The 18,688-nt window shown below is 53.9% G+C and overlaps 1 protein-coding gene across 1 annotated transcript in view; it reads right to left on the reverse strand.

Moving 5' to 3' along the window:
• RAB6B (RAB6B, member RAS oncogene family) overlaps nt 1-17,230 on the reverse strand; it is a 55,193-nt gene extending 37,963 nt beyond the window's left edge. The window contains exon 1 of the mRNA XM_054595111.1: nt 16,989-17,230. Within this exon, the coding sequence (XP_054451086.1) occupies nt 16,989-17,058 (70 nt within the window). The 5' untranslated portion in view covers nt 17,059-17,230. The remainder of the gene's footprint in view (nt 1-16,988) is intronic.
• Nucleotides 17,231-18,688: the final 1,458 nt, after the last annotated feature.

An 18,688-nucleotide genomic window follows, 5' to 3' on the forward strand; every position in this document is an offset into this window, starting at 1 on the left:
ACTTCCCCCAAATGATCTCCTTGAGAAATTTTCAGGCCCCAGCATAGGGAGGGGAGCCAGGGGGAAGCTGGTGTACTCTCTGAATGGAGCTGAGAGTCTGGAGTTCCCAAGACTGAGTACCAGAGAGGAGAGAGATGCACCGAGAGGAACTCCACAGGTCTGCAAAGGGGCTCCTTCAAGTTTTCCTCTGAGGACTGATGAGTAACTGTGTGTAAGGAAACTACTCAAGACTGGGGAAAGAGCGACTAAAATGGATTAAAGGAAACAGTGCCTGGCATCCACACAGGGCTTGGGAGAGTGCCTGTCCCTTCTTGTTTCCACAGTGAAAAGTCTCATCAACCTCAGGACACTGGGCAGTGGAGTCAGAAGGGTGGTGCCTCAATAGTGGGTAACAATTAGTCCCAGACCGAGCACCGCCCTGGTCTCAGCTAACAAATCTTGACAATATTTGTAGGAATACAAAAACTACCCAGTATACAACATGGCTAAAGTCACAATGTCTAGGATCCACTAAGAAAATTATTAGGCAGGCAAAGAAAATAAACTATACCCCTAGAGAGGGGAAGAACACAATCAACTGAAACCAATACAAAACTGACACGGGTGTTAGAATTAGCAATGACGTTGAGAAAACAGTTCTTCAAACTATGTTTCATATGTCCAAAAAGTTAAGCAGAGATGTGGAAAATATTAAAAAGGACATGACTCAAACTTCTAGAGGTTAAAAAAAACTACAATGTATGGGATTAAAATACACTGATGGGGTTAACAATATTAGACACTGCAGAAGAAAGTATCAGTCAACTGGAAACACGCAGAAAAAGAATAAAAATAAATAATTGGAACACCAGTGAATTGTGGGATGATGTCAAATAGCCTAACATATGTGAACTGGAGACCTCAAAGGATTGAGGCGGGGGCAACAGAAAAATATATTTGAAGAAATAATTACTGAAAATATTCCACATTTGAGGAAAACTATATACTCACAAATCCAAAAAGCTCAATGAACCTCAAGCAAAGGAAACATAAAAGAAACCAAACCAAGGCACATCATAAACTGCACAGAATCAACAGTTAAGAGAAAAATCACAAAAGTATCCGGGAGGGAGGGCAGGAAGGCACATTATGTACAGGGAAACAATGATAAAGAGACAGCAATTTCTCCTCAGAAACAATGCAAGCAGGAAAACAATGGAGCACATCTACAAAGCACTGAAGGAAAAACCTATTAACCTAGAATTCAATAGCTCTTAGATATATAATACGGAACATCTTTCAAAAACAGAGAAATACTTTTCAAACACACAACGCTGTCAGACTTTATCACCAGGACACCCTCACGACAAGAACCGTTACAGGACATCCTTCAAGAAACAGTGAAATGACACCAGGTGGAAATGTGGATCTACACAAAGAAATGAGCAACACAGGAAACGGTCACTCCATGGGTAAATCGGTAAGATTTCTTTCATATCATAGAATTCTCTTTAAAAGGGACTGTTGAAACAAAAATTATTACAATATGTTGGATCAGAGCCCTAAGAAAACGTGAAGAAAAATCTTGTTACCTTGACAGAAACTATACAAAGTAGAAGAAAATGAAGTGATATGAGGTAAAATGAAAGGCAAAATGTGTGTGTATATATATATATCATCATGAAAATCTATACCCAGCAAAAATATTTCAAAATGAAGGTAAAATAAAGAAAATCAAATGCCACGATAATTCATTCTAGCAGATCTACAACCTAAGACAGGAAGTTCTTTGGGCAGAAGGAGGACACCTGCACGGTCACACGACATCCAACACAGTCAGGACATGCACTTAAAAGTCTGACCGGCTTTAAAGACCTGGATTTTAATCCTGGATCTGCCGCTTATTTCCTGTATGATCATGGGTTAGTTACTATACTATCCTCCGAGGCTCAGCTTCCTCATATTTACAATGTTGGTAGAAATGCCTACCTTACAAAAGTGTTATGAATCCTCTGAGAACAGTAAAAAGTTAATATTCTGGGTGAAAGACATATGGGAAGTCTTGGTACTATTCTTGCAATTTTCTATAAGCCTGAAGTTATGTCAAAATAATGTTGGTTTTTAAAATTATGCACACACATGCACACATCCATTTCTCTCAGATTCCTAGCACATTCAGGAAATATTGTGCTGATTAGTTAAACATTCTGGTCAACATGACATTTTCCTAAGGAACTAGAACATAACTGTATTTGGCATCAACTTAGTCTTCACAGTGAGCCAGGACCTAGCTGGGTACTGGGGAACTGCTGTGAGCCCTCCTAACCGCAGGCCAGGAGATGGAGCAAGTCTTGATAGATCAGTTCAGTGGGCAGAACCCGTGTGTAACCATCATGCATGCGTGTGCCCTAAGATGCATGCGTGCGTGCGCGCACACACTCACTCACTCACTCACTCACTCAATGAAATAGGCGCCAGAAGCCCTGGTGTGTGGGAACTCTCTCGTTCTGCTGGTGTCTTAGCTGTGGAACTGAGAACCTTACAAAGACATCTTCAGGGCTTCCTGAAAACCACCTGAGTTCTGACCACACAACTCGTGTGGGCTGCACAGCTTCCCCCAGCCACTGTCAATCCACCCACCGTCTGGACCCTCTCCGTCTCAGCCTCAAACACTCTTGTCGGCTTCAAATAGATACAGGGTCTCTCCTCCAGGTTCCACAGCAACATCATCAGCGGCGCCGGCTGGCTGTGAGGGCTAGCCACCCTCTAACATCAGCCCAGAAGAGGAGCTCCTGCCCACAGCACACGCAGTTGCCCCCCGGCCTGGTTTTCCTGGGCAGCCAGACGGGTGGGCAGAACGCAGTCCATTTCAGTCGGCCTGGAGCCAGACGGGTGGGCAGAACGCAGTCCATTTCAGTCGGCCTGGAGCTCAGCCCAGCTGCAGCCAGACCCTACACATGCTAATTATGTCCATGTGTCTGAGTGGTGCCTGGGTGCTGTGAAGGATGAATGCATGGTGGGTATATGCACGTTTGAGAGAAACGTAGGTGTATGCTTAATTCCCACCCCAGCTGATCTTTTGGCAAAGCGAGCATTAATGCGATTTGGTAGTTTACTTAACTGATAGGAACTCTTGGCCCATCCACAGCATGGAATTGGGTAAAGTAATATATATGCTCATGTTTATCCTTTTCTTGCCAAGCGAATTGCTGGTGGCACTGATGTTAAAAGTCTCCGTTACAGAGAGAGACGAGTGGGGCAGTGAGAGTGGGGAGAGAGTGTTGAGAGGCATGGCTTGTGTTTCCTATGTGCACTGAGGTCCAGTCAGAGGGGCCTTGTGACACTGGAGCCAGGGCTCCCATCCATGGGGCACAGCTGTGACCTGGCCATGAGACCAGGTTCACTCAGGCAGGTTTGTAGGACACTGTGGGCAGCGCATCTTCCTGGATGCCCACCCCTTCTCAGAGGAACCCCTGGGCCGGTCAGCCCCGGGCGCTGACTCTGAGGGCTCCGCGAGCCTAGGGGGATCCCAGCCCTCCGCTGGCGCAGCTTCTCTTCCTTTCCTCACACAGCCTGCTCACTGCTGTTTGCCTTGCTGCTTTGACAAGGGAAAAGTGCACGCAACCCCAGGCCCTGAGCTCCAGAGCCAGCTCGTGAAAGAAGAGTGGATGTGCAGACCTCCCCATTTGGTCAGCAGAAAGAAACCTCCTCCAACCCTTGGGAGAGACTCAAAGTCACCTGCTCAGGATTCACTCAAAGAGTAGGAAAAGCTTTCCAGGTCATGTTTAATGTTCTGGGATGGAAAAGGCACTCTAGATTCCAAGGACTGTGGGCTGGAAGGGGGCACAGGACCACCCAGCAGGCAGGGTGGAGCACTGTGTCTCCACCCTGTTGGACCAGAAATGACGCTAGTCAGGTCTTGGGGTGGCCAGAGAGCCAGGGTAGGGGAAGGGAGTAGGAGAACTGGTCAATACCCAAGTCTGCCCACTGGACTTGAACGCCTGGGTACCCAGGACAAGGAGATGATAGCCAGGCTCCCCTGGCCACTTCCCACAAGTTCGAGGTCCGTAAGGAGCCCTTCTCAAATGTAGCCCCACAGATGGCAGGGGGCATCAAGAACTCTGGAGCTGACCTTGTCCAAGCTGCTCACTGAGCTGAAGTGTGATGGCAGGGAAGAGCAGCCGCTTGCCCAAGATCACACAGCACCAGAGCCATGGCCAGGCAGTATCTCTCCTGGTGCACAGCCAAGAGCTCCATCTCAGAGGTCTCTCTGAGTCCATAAGGTTTACCCAAGTGTGCCCAGGACAGGGAGATCTACACAACACGGGGGGTGCCAAGGAGTGGCAAAGAGTAAACCATACCAAGGCACAGAAGCCTGGCTTCTAGAAAGATCACAGATCAGAGTGGCCTCAGAATACCAAGAAGGCTCCCAGAGAATGTATGATCATGTGACAGGAAAATCAGAGGCACAGGAAGCAGGAGGGTTTGCTCAAGGTCACATGCGTTAACAGAGTGAGAACCAGCACCCAGCTCTCAGGGGCCTCCCTCATGCCTGCTGTGGGTGGCCCCAGCCAACTGCTTAACCGGGAGCAGATCGCAGGTCCTCCCGGATGCTCCAACTGGCTGTCTACAAAACGAGGGCATCTCTAAGGCGTCTCCTCCCTCAAAACCCGTCACCCCATCTGTATGAGTTATTTGTGCTGTGTAACAAACACCACAAATTTAGTAGCTTAAAACAACATACATGATTATATCATCGTTCCTATGGGGCAGGAGTCTGGCACAGCTCACCTGGGTCCTCTGCCCATGGTCTCACAAGGCTGTAACCACGGTATCAGCTGGGCTGTGTTGCTTTCTGGAGCTCAGGGTCCACTTCCAAGCTCCTGCCGTGGCTGAAAGAATTCAGTTCCTTGCAGCTGGAGGGCTGAGGTGTCCACTTTCTCGGGAGCTGTGGGCCAGGGGCTGCTCCTCCGTCCTGGAGGCCATCCCCAGCTCCTTGCCATGTCACCCCCCTCACAGACCCTCTCACAACATGGCAGCTCCCTCCTTCAAGGCCAGCAAGAGAAGCCTTCTAAAGAAACAATCACAGCAGGGACATCGAATTCCCTTTGCTGTATCTTATTGGCTAGAGGCATGTCTCAGGTTCCACCTGCATTCGGGGGGGGGGCATGTAAGGGTGTGACTCACTGGGGGTCACCTTGGCTCATGTCCACGCCACCCTCATGTATTCACAGGTTCTTGAGAAATGCATGCCTCTACTCTTCACTCAGCTTTTGCCTCCTTTCCGACAGTGTGAAGTAGCTAATCACCTTCAAAAGAAGCTCACGCGTCTCTCTGCCTTAAGATCGAAGCTACCAGCTGGCCTGAGTGGAGGCTGTGGGTGGGCAGGGGCTGACCCCTGTTGTGTCTACTTCGCTGTCTATTTGTGCACACTGCTCTGCCCAGTTCTCCCACATCATGCCCAGCCCTCTCCCAAGCTGAGGGGGACAATGAGCCAGTACAGCTGTCCACGCCAGGACCTTGGCTTAGAGTGGCCCTTCTGCTGCGTGGTGGGAGCAGGGGAGGAGTCAAGTTCTTCTGTCCCAACACCAGAGTTCTGCGTTCTTCTTATGTAGGTGGCAGAGAAGCAGAGTGGGTGGGCCAACTGAGCACCTTTTCAGGCCTGAATTTCATACGCAGATGTGGGCAGAAGCCTGCAGTGTTTTGGCTGGATGTGGGGGAGTGGAAGGGGGACTTACTGAATTAGAATCAGGGAAGAATCTCTGGACGTTGGTGGTACAAGTGGGATCTGTTAATATCCTAAAAAATATGTGACTGTTTTGGGAGCAGTGCTTTTTCCGGAGGTGCTCTCTACTCAAAGAAGAGTAGAACTAAACGCAGACCTCCTGGCCCCAATGCTACACCCTGCTCAGCGCAGCCCAGACTGGGAACTGCAGGGCCCAGGGGGGCAGAGCCACCTGACCTTGGAGAGGGAGAGACAAAGCTCGGCCTGCTCACCGGAGCCGGGCGTTGGCAGCACAGGGGCAGGGAGGCTGATGCACATCCTCCCTCATCCCCAGCACAAGGCAAGGGCCCTTCCCTCCACTCCTCCTGCTCTGCCCGGCTGAAGGTTATCTATCAGCCCTTGTTAAAGCAGCAGCCCCCTCCTCACCTCGTCCTCCACACAAATACAGAATTGGTCCCATCCCTCCTGTGCCCCAATGCGCGGTAATGCCTCTGCGGGAAACCTCAGCCTTCAATTCCCTTTGGTCAGAACCCAGGAATGGACAGCGCCACTGCCCCGAGCTGCAAACCACCCCTGGCTTTTCCAAAGCCCTAGCACACAGCACCCCCCGCCCCCCAGACAAAAAAAGGCCCCAAGAGTGTGGCTGGTCTAGGTGTGTCTGTGTCTGGTGGCAGTGCCTCCCTCCTCCATCTCAGTACTTTCACAGCTCTCTTCACCTCCCCCTCACCTGCCGTTTTTTCATTGGAGGGGGAAATCAACAAGCAACATTTGTCCTAAATGCTTCACTTTACCCTCTTCAGTCTGTGCAGTGTTTACTCCCCACTCAGCAACGGGGTTGGAACAGAACATTTTCCCCGCCTCTCACAATTAACCACCCCCATAGGGACCTGTCTGAACCAGGAATGGAGCTCTGGTCCTGCCTCTAGCCCAGGGGCAGGGGCAATGGGGGGCCAAAGGGGGTTCCCGCAGGTCAAAGCTGAACGGAGCGGTCGTGGCCAGCGTCCAGGCCAGCTTTTCTGCAGGCCGGCCATCCTGGCGGGGGAGACACCCCGGCCGAGCACCCAGCTGAGGGAACAGATCTCCTCACCTGCCCTGACCTCAGAGACAATTAATCTGGCACCGCTCAAAGGGCCCATGGGTGGTGACTGAAACATGCTGTGATCACTGATGAGGCATAACAGGATATTCTCCACCCACCAGCCACACCGGCAATGGAGTGCAGGTGGTGCTCAGTAACCTCCGAGGGCACAGCCTGGGCGAAGGCAGGAGGAGCCAGGAGCAGGTCACCAGGGCTTTGAGGGTTGGGGCTTCCGGCCTTGAGAACAGACCCTGAGCTGACCTGTGGATGGGGAACGGCACCAACTGACCTGAACGGGCTGCCGGCTCTGGGCTAGGGCGGGGCTCAGGATGGCAGCCCCCACTCTGGCTCCCTGGCTCTTGCCCTTCACTTTTTGTGCAGCCAGCTTAAGATTGGGTATCTATCTCCAAGGCAGAGAAGGGGGTTCTCCGCTATACATCACTGCCTCCCTCAAGTCCTCAGGGTTCCCTGAAATTGTGGGGGAGCTGGAAGCTGGCAGAGAAGAGCAAGGGAATCCATGGGAGAGAGGAAGGGAAGGAGTGATAGGAAGCTGCACAGAGGGCCAGGGGAGCTCACACACCCCATGGCCAGAGGGCGGAGGGAGTTCTGAGACTCAACAGCCAGAGGGAATTGGGAAGCTCCCATATCCAGTGACGGGGGCGGGGGGCGGGGTGCAGAGGGAGCTCACAGACCCAATGACCAGAGGTTGGAGAGCTCACATACCTAATCACCAGCTTCTCACCAGGTAGTACATTCTGCCCTGAGCAGGTGGCAAAGGGAAGAGTCTGGGAGAGCTGCCAGCAGTTCTGGAGCCCCCCCCCCCCTTGGCAGGACAGAGCAGTCAGGGAACTCCAGGCATGGTGGAGGCAGGAAGGACAGCAGAACTCAAGGTGGCCGACTTTGGGACATCTGAGCATGGTGTGACCTTGTAGAGAAGAACAAAAGCTCCCCCTCTACAGTCCTTGACTGTTCCTGGGTCCTCACTCTACAGAAAAGAATCAAGAAAATACACATCCCCAGTGGGGCTAAACCTCAGAGTCAGAGGGGACTTTGGCTGACAGTTCTTACAAGCCCTCCTCTAATTTTATCCACAGAACGTTCCCCGTCTTGTCCAGTTCAGGTTGCCTGGATCTCCCACCTCCAATCGGACCACAACCCACCTTCATATTCTAATCCATGAGTAGGTCTCTCCTCAATCAAAACACCCCAGTGGGTCCTCACTGCCTGGAGGGAAGACCCAGACTCCTGTGTGCAGAAGCTTTGCCTACTTGTCGAGGCTCCACGCCTTCTCCCGCCGCGCTACACCCACCTCAGCCAGGGTTCACCACCTTGTACCATGCCCCGTTCCTGGAAGCCCCAAGCCCTTCAGAGCCTTTGACCTTAAGACAGCCTGGCCCTCTGATCACTGTGCCCCTCTCCTTGTCTGCCAGTGAACTCTTGCTCGCTGCGCACAACGTTCTCTGCGAAGCCTCCCCAAACAACTCCAGCAGACCACACCCACAGCCCTGCTCTGTACTGAACGTTCATTCTGGCTGAGACTCACTACCTGCCTTCCTCGCCAAGTTCTGCTCTAATCACAATACCTCAAAACCTCTGCCCCTGCGGCCACCTGGGCTGTGCTCCTTAGGGAAGTATGAGAGCTGTGAAAGTGAGGAGCTCTTCCGTGAGGCGCTGTGGGGGTCCCACCAAGCAGAGCAGGGTGAGGCTGCCCCACTTCCTGCTGGGATGGGCAGCTGGGAAAACACTTGCCATGGAGCCAAAGACCTGGCAGCTCTTCCCAGCTCAGCAGTAACCATTCTGGGTCCTGTACTCCATGTAAAGCCTTCATCTCTCAGAGTCTCCTCTTCTTCATTTATAAAACAAGATATGCAGCTCTACCTGTCAGATTACACGGATGTGCGCCTTGCAGCTTATTAAGACACAAAAATGACAGATCAATGATTCTCAAAACCTTGCACCCCTACCTATCTCTCTCTCATACATCTACAAAGAGGGGATTGCTGTCACTATTTCATTAACAAAATTAGTTATCACCTGAGCGTTCACCATGTGTCATGCACTGATGTCTTCATCTTCATGAAACCCCAAAAGGTAATAATTGCCCTAGTGACTGGTGAAGAAAAGAGCACAGAGCAGTCCTATTACATTCCAACACCACCCAGAGAGCAAGGGGCAGGCCTGGGGAGGAAGCTGGGGTCTCGGGAGGATGGAGAAAGGGATCGGGTTGGAGGAGGAGCTGGGGCCGGGTCAGTAAATGGGCGTGGCCTCATGGGGATGCTACGTACCCCTCTTGGCACCAGCCCTTTCCCAGCCCTCCCTGCTTACCACCCGCTGCCTGGCTGCAGAAGGAAATGTCCTCGAGTTGGAGTACCTGGGAGCTGTCACATGTTCTGTTGTCCTCATCATAGGTCCTCTCTGTACAGAATAAATGCCTGCCAGCAACAGGAAGGGCAGGACAGCCCCATTCCTGTTGCCTGGCAACCTCGGCCAAACACATCCTCAGATCAATGAGCCAGAGTACCCTGGGGGCACACGAGGGAAGGCTGAGCCCAGGGAGGTGGGCAAGAATGCCTCCCAGGAGAAGAGGTAGCAGGCTGGAGAGGACCCTACACTGGGCCTGCTGGCAGAAGTTCTGAGGGTAAAATAGCTGGCAGACACCCCGATCCCATACTCCCATCTCTGTAGCCCCTCTGACGCCCCGGCCGGCAGTGCCATCTCCAGGCTGGGAATGCTACTGGCTTGGCATCCTATTCTGAGTTGGCACTGAATTATAGAAACAGAGCTAGAGCGCCACCGGCTGCAGTGGTCACTCAGTCCAGTAGCATCTGGAGACACATCGAGAAAGCCAGAAATGGGGTGGGGCTTATCCAACCATACCACTGGCTGGTGGCTGACCCGGGTCTGATTCGGGGTCTCCAGGGCCCTGACAGCTCCAGGCCTGCTGTGGGGAGGGGGCGGCCAGCCACTTACTTTGGTTCTTCCCTTCTTAGTAATTAGTTCTCAGCCGAACCCTGGGTAGTGTCTTTCCTCTATGCAGTGGGCCAAGGGCTGACTTTGGAGGGTATAAGCTACCCCCATACTCTCTACCAACTCCCTTTGAACCACCCCAAAGCAGCAGTTCATTCAGTGCAAGGAGAGAGTGCCTGCTATGCAATCTACAATTCCAGCGCCATCAGACTCCCGCAGGGAGAGCAGCTTCCTTCCTAGAGCCCCCGGACCTCCTCCCTTCTCAGGGCTCCATGCCCCTCACCAGCCTGGGGGAATCAAAGGCCTCTTCCTGCCCAGCCCCTGCTGAGGTCTGCCAGCTCCTCCTCAGCAAAGAGCTTGACACACCCCCCGAGAGGCATTTATAACTGACGTCATGTCCACACGTCATGTCCTCATAACCGCAGTGGTCCTCTGTCCCATCCTCCCCACTCCCTGGCCTGGGCCTGTCTTAGCGGCATGAGGCCCAAGAGCTCACTGCATTCCTCACAGTGACCCAGGTTCAAATTTTAATCCTGCCACACAAACAATGAGTCCTGGGGCATGACTGGCTCTCACGGATCCTCTGCCTCCTGACCTGAAAATGGGTGAATCCCCCATCTATCCCAGGGTGCCCCGTGCAGAGCCTTGGGCAGAGTGGGCATTCCTAAAAGCCACCTGAGGTTAACTAGAGGAAGGATATGGAAACCCAGGAGGGTGAGCTCCATTTTGTCAGGAAGAACAGTCTGGACCCCTCCCCACCCATCCTTCTTCCGAGGCCCCTGAATGACAGTCCTTCCCGACGTGTGGATGTGACTGAGCCACTCTCCCCAGCTGGGGATCCTCCACCAGTTCCCCATTTCCTTCAGAACAAAGTGCCAGCTCATGGCCGAGCCAGCCTCTGGGACTCACCCCCACCTCATCTCCAGCCACAGGGGAAGCTGGGAGCGCTGGTTACTTCAACACTGCAAGTCCCTTTCTCTGGGGAAACCCCACTAAGGCAACATGCCCGATCGCTGGCTGTCCAGGCCCTGGGAGACAGCTATGGTCTCCGGCGCAGAAGGCACACAGCTGAGGCCTCTCTCCGCCCACCCCACCACTGTCCAGGCCCCTGCTGGGGCTCCAGGATGCCATTCTTTCCATGCATTTCCTGGAAGTAGCCTTTGCTTTAAAGACTCTTCTCTACTGGCAGGGGCAAGGTATAATCTGCTTTTTCTTGGACCCCAGCCTGTCCCTTGGATATGTCACCACTTGAGAACAGGTGGTCGAGTCACCACTGGGCTTAATACCCAGAGACCAGGGTAAATATGCTTTTCTACTAAAAACAAATTTTACTAAATGAATAAAGTATTCATAGCAGCGAACTATTGTTTTTAAAAGAAAGATGCCACTTATTTTAAGGCAACAGTTATAAAAATAATAGAGGAAATCGGAAATTTCAAGCCCCAAGAAACAATAAAGGACCCCTCTGAGGCGCTAAGAACCTTCACCCTTCCCTTCCCCGTCCCAGGAAGCAGAGGCTGGCCTTCCATCTCCGTCCCCTCGGGACTGACGTCCCTGGGCCCTGCCCGGGGCACCGCCGTTTCCCGGCAGCCTGTCCTTTAGCTCTAACAGGATCTGCCCATGTCAGGGTGTGTCTGGTACTTCTCCCTGGCAACCTCCCCCATCTTCTCTTCTCTGTGGTGAGAAACAAAAGGAGGACAGACTGACGGACAGTGGAGAAAAGCCCCAGTAGTTTTGCCAGTAGTGCATCCTGATGTTTATGAATTTTGCTGTTCTACCTAAACTTTTCTCATCTTCCACCATGGTTCTGTCCAATAATTTTTCTAAGTTGTTTACATTGATAGCAACAGCCCTGCACATTCAAGGGGTCATTCATTCAGCGGCAGTGAAGACATGCGGTAGGGAGGACAGGGACACTCTGCAGCCTGGATGCCACCCGTAGGCCTGCCCCATGCGAGTTTGCAAGGCCAGGGCAACCTCTATATGGATAAATATTCATCGGCTGATTTGAGGGATGTAGTAAGTAACAAAAGGACACTGAGGTTATTTTCCTATACTTTAATGGGATTCATTCTAACTTGGTGGCTGCAAATGATAATGATGATCAGGTCATGCAAAAGATGCTAATTACTATTACATCTGCACAATTAGAATGTATTCTAACCGTTTCTTTTTTCTCTTCTGGTTCTCTTGTCTCTGTCTTCAGCATAGAGGGTGCAACTTTTCTCTTATACCAAGTACAGGTGACTTCTCATTTCAGTGTCTAACTTTCTTACCTCATACACACCTTTCTAAGCAAATGAAGCAATGGTTCTGGGTCTGTATCCCACATCTAAGGCTCCTGCTCTCATTCCTGACTCTGAGGATGGGAGAGAAATTGGGAGGAGAGAAAGCGAGGCCAGGAAGCTAAGGCGCAGGACAAATGGGTGACTTATCCCAGACCTCACAGGGAGCTCTGTTGATGGTGGGTTTGGATGTGTCCCTTACTTCCCACCTCTGGTGGCCTTACTGCCTTCTCATCCATCTTCAGAGACGGTGGTGGCAATAGGGGCAGGGGGGCCTGAGAATATGAACTGTGAGACTGGCATGACCAAGACTAAATGATTTACGTGTCTGTGAAAGATTCTTAAGTGTTGCTAGTAAAGATCTTCTGCTTGAGAAAGCAGCAGGTGTCAGGATGAAGAATCCTATTTCATATCTGCCTTGACTTCCTTCACTATTAATCTATTGATGGGCCATCAGCAAATCTCAAGCAACAGGATAATCTCATCATTTTCAAATTGAGATCATTAATCAGCACAAACCTCCTGGAGATGGGGAGAGGGACTGATGACTGAGCCCCAGTCCTCTTTTGGTTCTGAACTTTGCCTTTAAGGGGCTTAAAATTCAATTAGGTTTTCTGTACTTAGGAAAACAGTTAATAAACTTTTTTTTTTTAAATCCTGAGTACAGGAGACAACAGAGAGGTCACGAAGCAGAATGCGACTGTTTCTTTAAAATGCTCGGGATAAAACGAACACACTGAGTGCCCCTGTGGGCTGGGCGCAGCACAGCCAGCCAGCCAGTCCGGGGCGTGGCGGGGAGAGAAAAGCCCTGCTATGGGCTTCAGGCACCATCACCAGGCCAGCAAAGGCTCCCTGTGCGGGTGGTGTGGGCAGTGGGAGGGCAGCAGCCGGGGTTAGGCAGGTCATGGGCTGGGGAGGGTGCGCCCTCCAGACAGCAGGGATGGGGGAAGGCAGTCAAAGCTCCCTACCCCAGGGGAATGGGAGGAAAGTGGAGGAGAAGCCCCTCCCAGGCACTAACAGCACGCCAGGCACCTGAGAGTCCTTCCAGTCCACCCCAGTCCACCCCACACATTTCCTCCGGAGCAGGGAGAAGAACAAAGCCCCCTGGAGAGGGCGGGGCCCTTGCAGGACCGACTCCCTGCACTCGGCCCAAAGGCGTACCAGCCCGGCTGCCTACAGAAGCACCTCCTCCTCTGCTACGTGCTTCCAGAGCAGCTGTCGTGGCTCTCACAGACCTTTATTGTAATTATACCCACAAATGTCTGTACTCCCCAGTGGACTGTAAGTTCCATGAGGCAGGGAAACACCCAAAGATCTGCTTAAATAAATGGATGATGGAAGGAGGAAGGGAGAGAGAGGAAGGTGAGGGATGGAGAGAGGGGCGAGTGAACATATGACTAAAGGAGCAAGTGGCAGCTGCACACAGGGTCACCGTGCTGCACAACTCCAGGGACACCATTCACGTTGTGCTCAATGTGGATGGCACCTGTGGTGGCACAAATGGCTGGGGCAGGAGAGGGAGGGGGCTGGTCAGAGGGAGGGGCTAGCCTGCTGGCCTCAGTGTGAGAAAGGGGCCTGAACTTGTGTCCATCCACCTTCCTGCTCAGGCGGGAGGCATCTCAGGGAAAGAAGGTCAGAGGAGGCCGGAGCGCAGCCAACACGTCCAATCCCCCTTCCTCCCCACACGAGCGGAGATGCGCCTAACCCCCCTCAGAATGCCAGCAGAACTTAGGAGAAAGACACGCGTCCCACAGACCCACTCTTCTTCCTCAGACACCTGCTGGTGCCTCTCGTCTAAGGATGCCACCACGCGCCCCAGTCGGAACTGCTGTGTATCGCCACCACTGTCCCCCACCACTGCCATCAGCACAAGGGCGTGACAGGCAGGCCCAGAGAGCCACTGAAGCACCAGCAGAACTGCAGAGCATTCCTATTGCAAGGAAATCCTTCATCCCCACAAACCTACCCACTGCCAGGCTGACGCCGACAGCCTGCCTGTACCCATGGTTCAGGGGACAGCAGTCATTCTGCTGCCAGGAGCGGGGGCTCTCTACGGGCTGGAGGCGTTCTCTCCTGAGAGGCTCTTCAAGGGCTTCCCACTCAAACCAGGCCCTCAGCATCTTCGAAGGCCTGATGCCTCTCCTCGTCACCAGGCTGGACACTCCTTTTCAGAATCGAGCCATCCTCGCCCACTTGCCAGGCACAGGAAGCAAGAGTAGGCCACATCCTGCCAGCCCCCTCTTCTGGCCCCTTCCCAGTGGACTCAGCTCACACAGGCAAGCCCAGCTGCTCGAGAAAGCTCCGTCCAGCTCAGCAAGCCCAAGTCTCCTGTGTGCAGAAGGTGAGGGATCCTCTGAGGTCACACAGGAGGGAGACCCAGGGTGGAACTAAGGGCCAGGGCTCAGGGTCCCCTTCCACAGTGGAGGCTGCTTTGGCCATTCCCCAGTCCCACCTGACTCAGAGATGCACATGTCCCCTGCCAAACTCAGGGACCCTGAAAGCTTTGTGAAATCTAAGGTAACCCACTGATGACACCCGAGTAGGAGGAGGCTTTCCAGAGCCTAGGGCTCCCTGCTGGGAAGGCCCAGAATGACCGATTACCAATCTCACAGATAGCAGAGACTTACATCCCCAATGACCATGTTCTAAGGACCCACAAACCCTGTCCCCAATCAACTAACCGTGCATTCCCACCAGGTCACCCAACCCAGCCCCAAGCCCAGCCAGACAGTGGCAACCATCACCCTCTCTCAGGAAGGCTCCTCAGTTCTGGGCTTCCTCAATTCAAGGTCATTTTATTATATTTCCCAAGGGCGCATTAGTGACTGGGAACAGGAGATGTGGGTTTCAGCCCCAGACGTGTTAAAAACTCACAATGGGACTCTGGGCAAGCCTTCCCCTTCCCCTTCCCTGGGGCTCAGATGTCCCACCTAAACATGCCGGGGAGGTAGAGGCTCCATCTCTGAGGCCTAAGCTCTCCTTTCTGTGATTTTAGGAGCTAAGGGGATTTGCAACACTCAGCAGGGCCCTCAGTCCATTGAGAATACTGAGAGAGCCCTGAGTTTTCATTCAAACTCACCAGAGATATTCTCCTCATCAAAGCCCTGGCCCTTTACTAAAACATATTCAGACTTGGAATAAACAAGTGTTTGTTGAGAATCTGTCAGGGTCCAGGGCCTGTGAGAGGCACTAGGGAAACATGAAGGAGTAAAAGGACTGCCCTCAAGTAATCATTTCAGAGACAGAAACTGAAACTCAGTGAGGCCTCAAAGTCTGTGCTTGGAGTTGCAACTAGGAATTCAGCTCCTAGGCTGCCTGATCCCTGCAGAGTTCGCCCAGGCTCCAGGCCCAGCAAGGCTACTACTGGAATGTGAAGACCCTGAAGTACCTTCAGGCCCTGGCACAGGCAGGCGGGGGTGGGGGAGTGGGGGAGGTGAGGGGGGTTTAGAGTGAGCTCTGACACTGGAATCTGTTAAAATCAGAACTCAGAGTCCAGGACACAGGTCTGGCTGGCTGAGCTGCCCTTGTTCTGAAATGCCCTATCCCCATGATAGAGCCTGACCACTCTCTGATACCCTCCTCTTTACCATCTGTCCCAGATAATGGGCAGCAGCAGACAGCAGACTGCGATGTGCTCCACAACCCACACCGACACACACCAGTTACCGTTCCCTGAGCCCACCAGGTTCTCCCAGGGTTGCCTGAGTCCTGGCCCCTTGCACAGAAAGGCACCAAACCAGGTGAACTGGGCTGGTCTGAAGAGCTAGAGCTGAAAGTCCAGCGCCCAGGAACTGCCTTCTCCCTGAGCAGAGCAGGCGGGCCTGCAGCTCCAGGGTGAGAGGCCTCGGGAGGGATGTCTTCTTCCTACAGGTGTCACAGGGGTCCAGGCTCTTCAGTCTGGTCTTCCCACCTTGGGACCAACCTGGGTTTCAAAGATGCTTTTCCCAGCGGAGGCTGCTGGCGGCGGGAAGCCGGTTCTCTCCCCCACTCCCGCGCCCCTGGCTGGCTGCCACGGTGACCTCCCCTCCCCCAAGAAGGGCGGGGAGCTGGGAGGTGGGGGTGGGAAGAATCCGCTGCCAGCGGTCTCGTGAGGGGTGCAGGGAAGCTAGGCAGGGCGTGTCGCCTGGTCCTTTCTCTGTCCAGCGCCAGTCTTCACCGTGGCCTCTGGGTGCGAGGCACCCCTATACCATCCCCCCAATCTGCTTCCCATTGGGGAATCCTTGCTGTCTGTCATCGCCCAGACCCCGGACCCCAAAGAGGCTAACACATGCCGGTGAAGAGAAGCGGGTCTAGAACCTTCTGTGCCCAGGGAAGTAGCCAGGGGACATAAACCAGGAGAAGTAGGTGCCCCCACTGCCCGGACTCGCCCCTTCGAAAGGAAGCAGGTGTCGGTCTTGCCCCCCAGGCCCTTTGCCCCAGGGCTTGGACGCCCGAAATCACGCATGGTTGCTGTAAGGGTCCTCAGGGAGCCCCTCCAGTGCATTGGGGTGGGGGATGCCAGACCCACCTCGTTCCTCTTAGAGGGGCGTCTGTCCTCCCCCAGACCCCCGCCACCTGCCCGGGCGCCCGCAGCCAGTGCCGCAATGCGAGCGAGCCAGCGAGCCCGACGCCTCACGCTTTGGCCGGCGCCGCGAGGCGAGCCGCCGCCCTCCGGCCTCCCGACGCGCCGCACCTGCACCCGCGCCCGCACCCGCAACCCTAGACACCCCAGTTCCCACCCCAGATCCCATCGTCTCCCCCATCTCTGGTCCCAGCGCTTTTTCGGTCTCTATCCTTGGCCCCTCCCCTGCCCGGCTCCGCCCGAGCCGGTCCCGACCTCCACCTGCCTATCCTTCCCCTGTACCCGAGCTTGGAGGGGCCTTTCCGAGCTGGGGCCGTGGGTCCCAAAGGGGTGGATGATTTGGCGTCGGGGGTCGACTCGGCGCCAAGCCAACTGAATAAGCACGGTACTTACCGCTCTGCTCCCCCAAGAACACCAACTTGAATTTTCTCAGCGGGTTCCCAAAATCTCCCCCTGCGGACATGGTGCTGGCAGCCGGGGCCGGGAGAGGCGGAGGAGGAGAAGCGAAGGAGCAGGGAGGGGAGAGGAGGAGGGCGAGGGGAGGCGGCCGGCGGTGCGGGAGCCGGAGGGGGAAGGGCTGGCTGCGCGCGTCCCTGCCTCCCCAGCTGCGTCCCGGCCCCGGCCTGCGGCTGCGTGTCCGGCGGCGACGGCGGAGGAGGAGGAGGAAGGGGAGGAGGAGGAAGGCTGGGTTGGGCTTCGGCGGGCGGCGCGCGCTGCGGTGCGAAGGGGGCGCTCTGGCTGCCCGAGGCGCGGCGCGGACAGTGAGGCGCGAGCGGAGCGGGGCGGAGGGGCGCTCTCCCGAGCCGTGCGACTCGGCCCCCTCCCGCCTCACTCCTCCGCCGGCGCCTGCGCTCTGCGCGCTCCCCAGCCTCTGATGTCATGCGGGGCCCGCGGCGCTGCGGGGCTGGGGGGCGTCGGCCCGCCCACCTGGAGCCCGCATCCCGGCGGCAGAGAACCGCCTCGGTGTTCTTCCGACAGACCCCCGAATAAGGCCGTCTCTCGTTGCCCCTCTATGTCTGTCTTCACCACTGTACCCCTCCTTTGAATCCAGAAAAATGACATGAAATCATCAGGGGACATTTATTTCTGGTCTTTGAATCTAAAGACCAGTCCCTTCCTCCCCTCTCGCGGCACCGATGCACAGCGCAGCCACCCGAGAGGGAGGAAAGGAAAGGAGGTGGGAGTGAGACAGGGTGTGGTGGACTGTGTGTGTGCAGAGGGCTCTACTGTCAGTCACCCTGTGGGGTCTCTGGCCCTTCCTCCCCTCTATAGGGCCAGATCCCTCCTCTGGGCGCCTCTGTAGGGCCATGGGTGTCCCCGCAGACCTGGCTCGCGAGAGAGGAGGCACCAGTAATGGGAGCACGTACCTCAAACCAACCGCTCCTACGGATCACTTTATCCTACATCAGCTGCCACATGGGAAAGAAAGAGCAATGACGCTCTGAATGTCAGCGTAGCCATCGCTAGGACAGTGGCCAGGATTCCTTGATCTGTGCCCAGCTGCTGGGCTGACACTACCCTTTGCCCTAATAATTAGGTGTATCTGGACAATGAGCTCCCGAGGATACGGCTGCGACCTCCCATTTGCCTCTGTATTTGCCCGATCCATTAAGGGACACAAGAGCGGTGAGCCCATAAACATAAGATGCCAAGTGGTAGAAACACTCCAGGTATTATGATTAATCGAGGTTTTACAAAACCGCTTCTTACTGTCTTACCACGTGGTCTAGTTTTTTATTTAAAGTGCTACTCATTTTCACTGCTGCATATTGTTCCATTATGTGAATATATCAGTCTATTTATCCATCTATTGCAAAGGTACATTTTAGTTGTTTCCCATGTTTGGTTATTACAGATATTGCTGTTATGAAAATTCTTGTACATTTTTTTGTGAATATGTATACTAAATATACGAGGTATGTCTGGAAGGATGGTTTGTGAGACATCAGTGTAACCTGGCCACCAGAAAGAGTGGACTGGAATGCGCAAGAGTGAACAATGATGACTTACTTCACTGTACTAGTCAGTGGGGGGTGGTAGATGCTGTTGAGTGAGCATGTGTACTGCGTGGCCCTCGCATTCAAAGTGCCTGA

This window comes from Pteronotus mesoamericanus, unplaced genomic scaffold (assembly GCF_021234165.1).
Source record: "Pteronotus mesoamericanus isolate MK-2021 breed Mesoamerican mustached bat unplaced genomic scaffold, CSHL_Meso_final scaffold_54, whole genome shotgun sequence".
In the NCBI taxonomy this organism is placed as follows: Eukaryota; Metazoa; Chordata; class Mammalia; order Chiroptera; family Mormoopidae; genus Pteronotus; species Pteronotus mesoamericanus.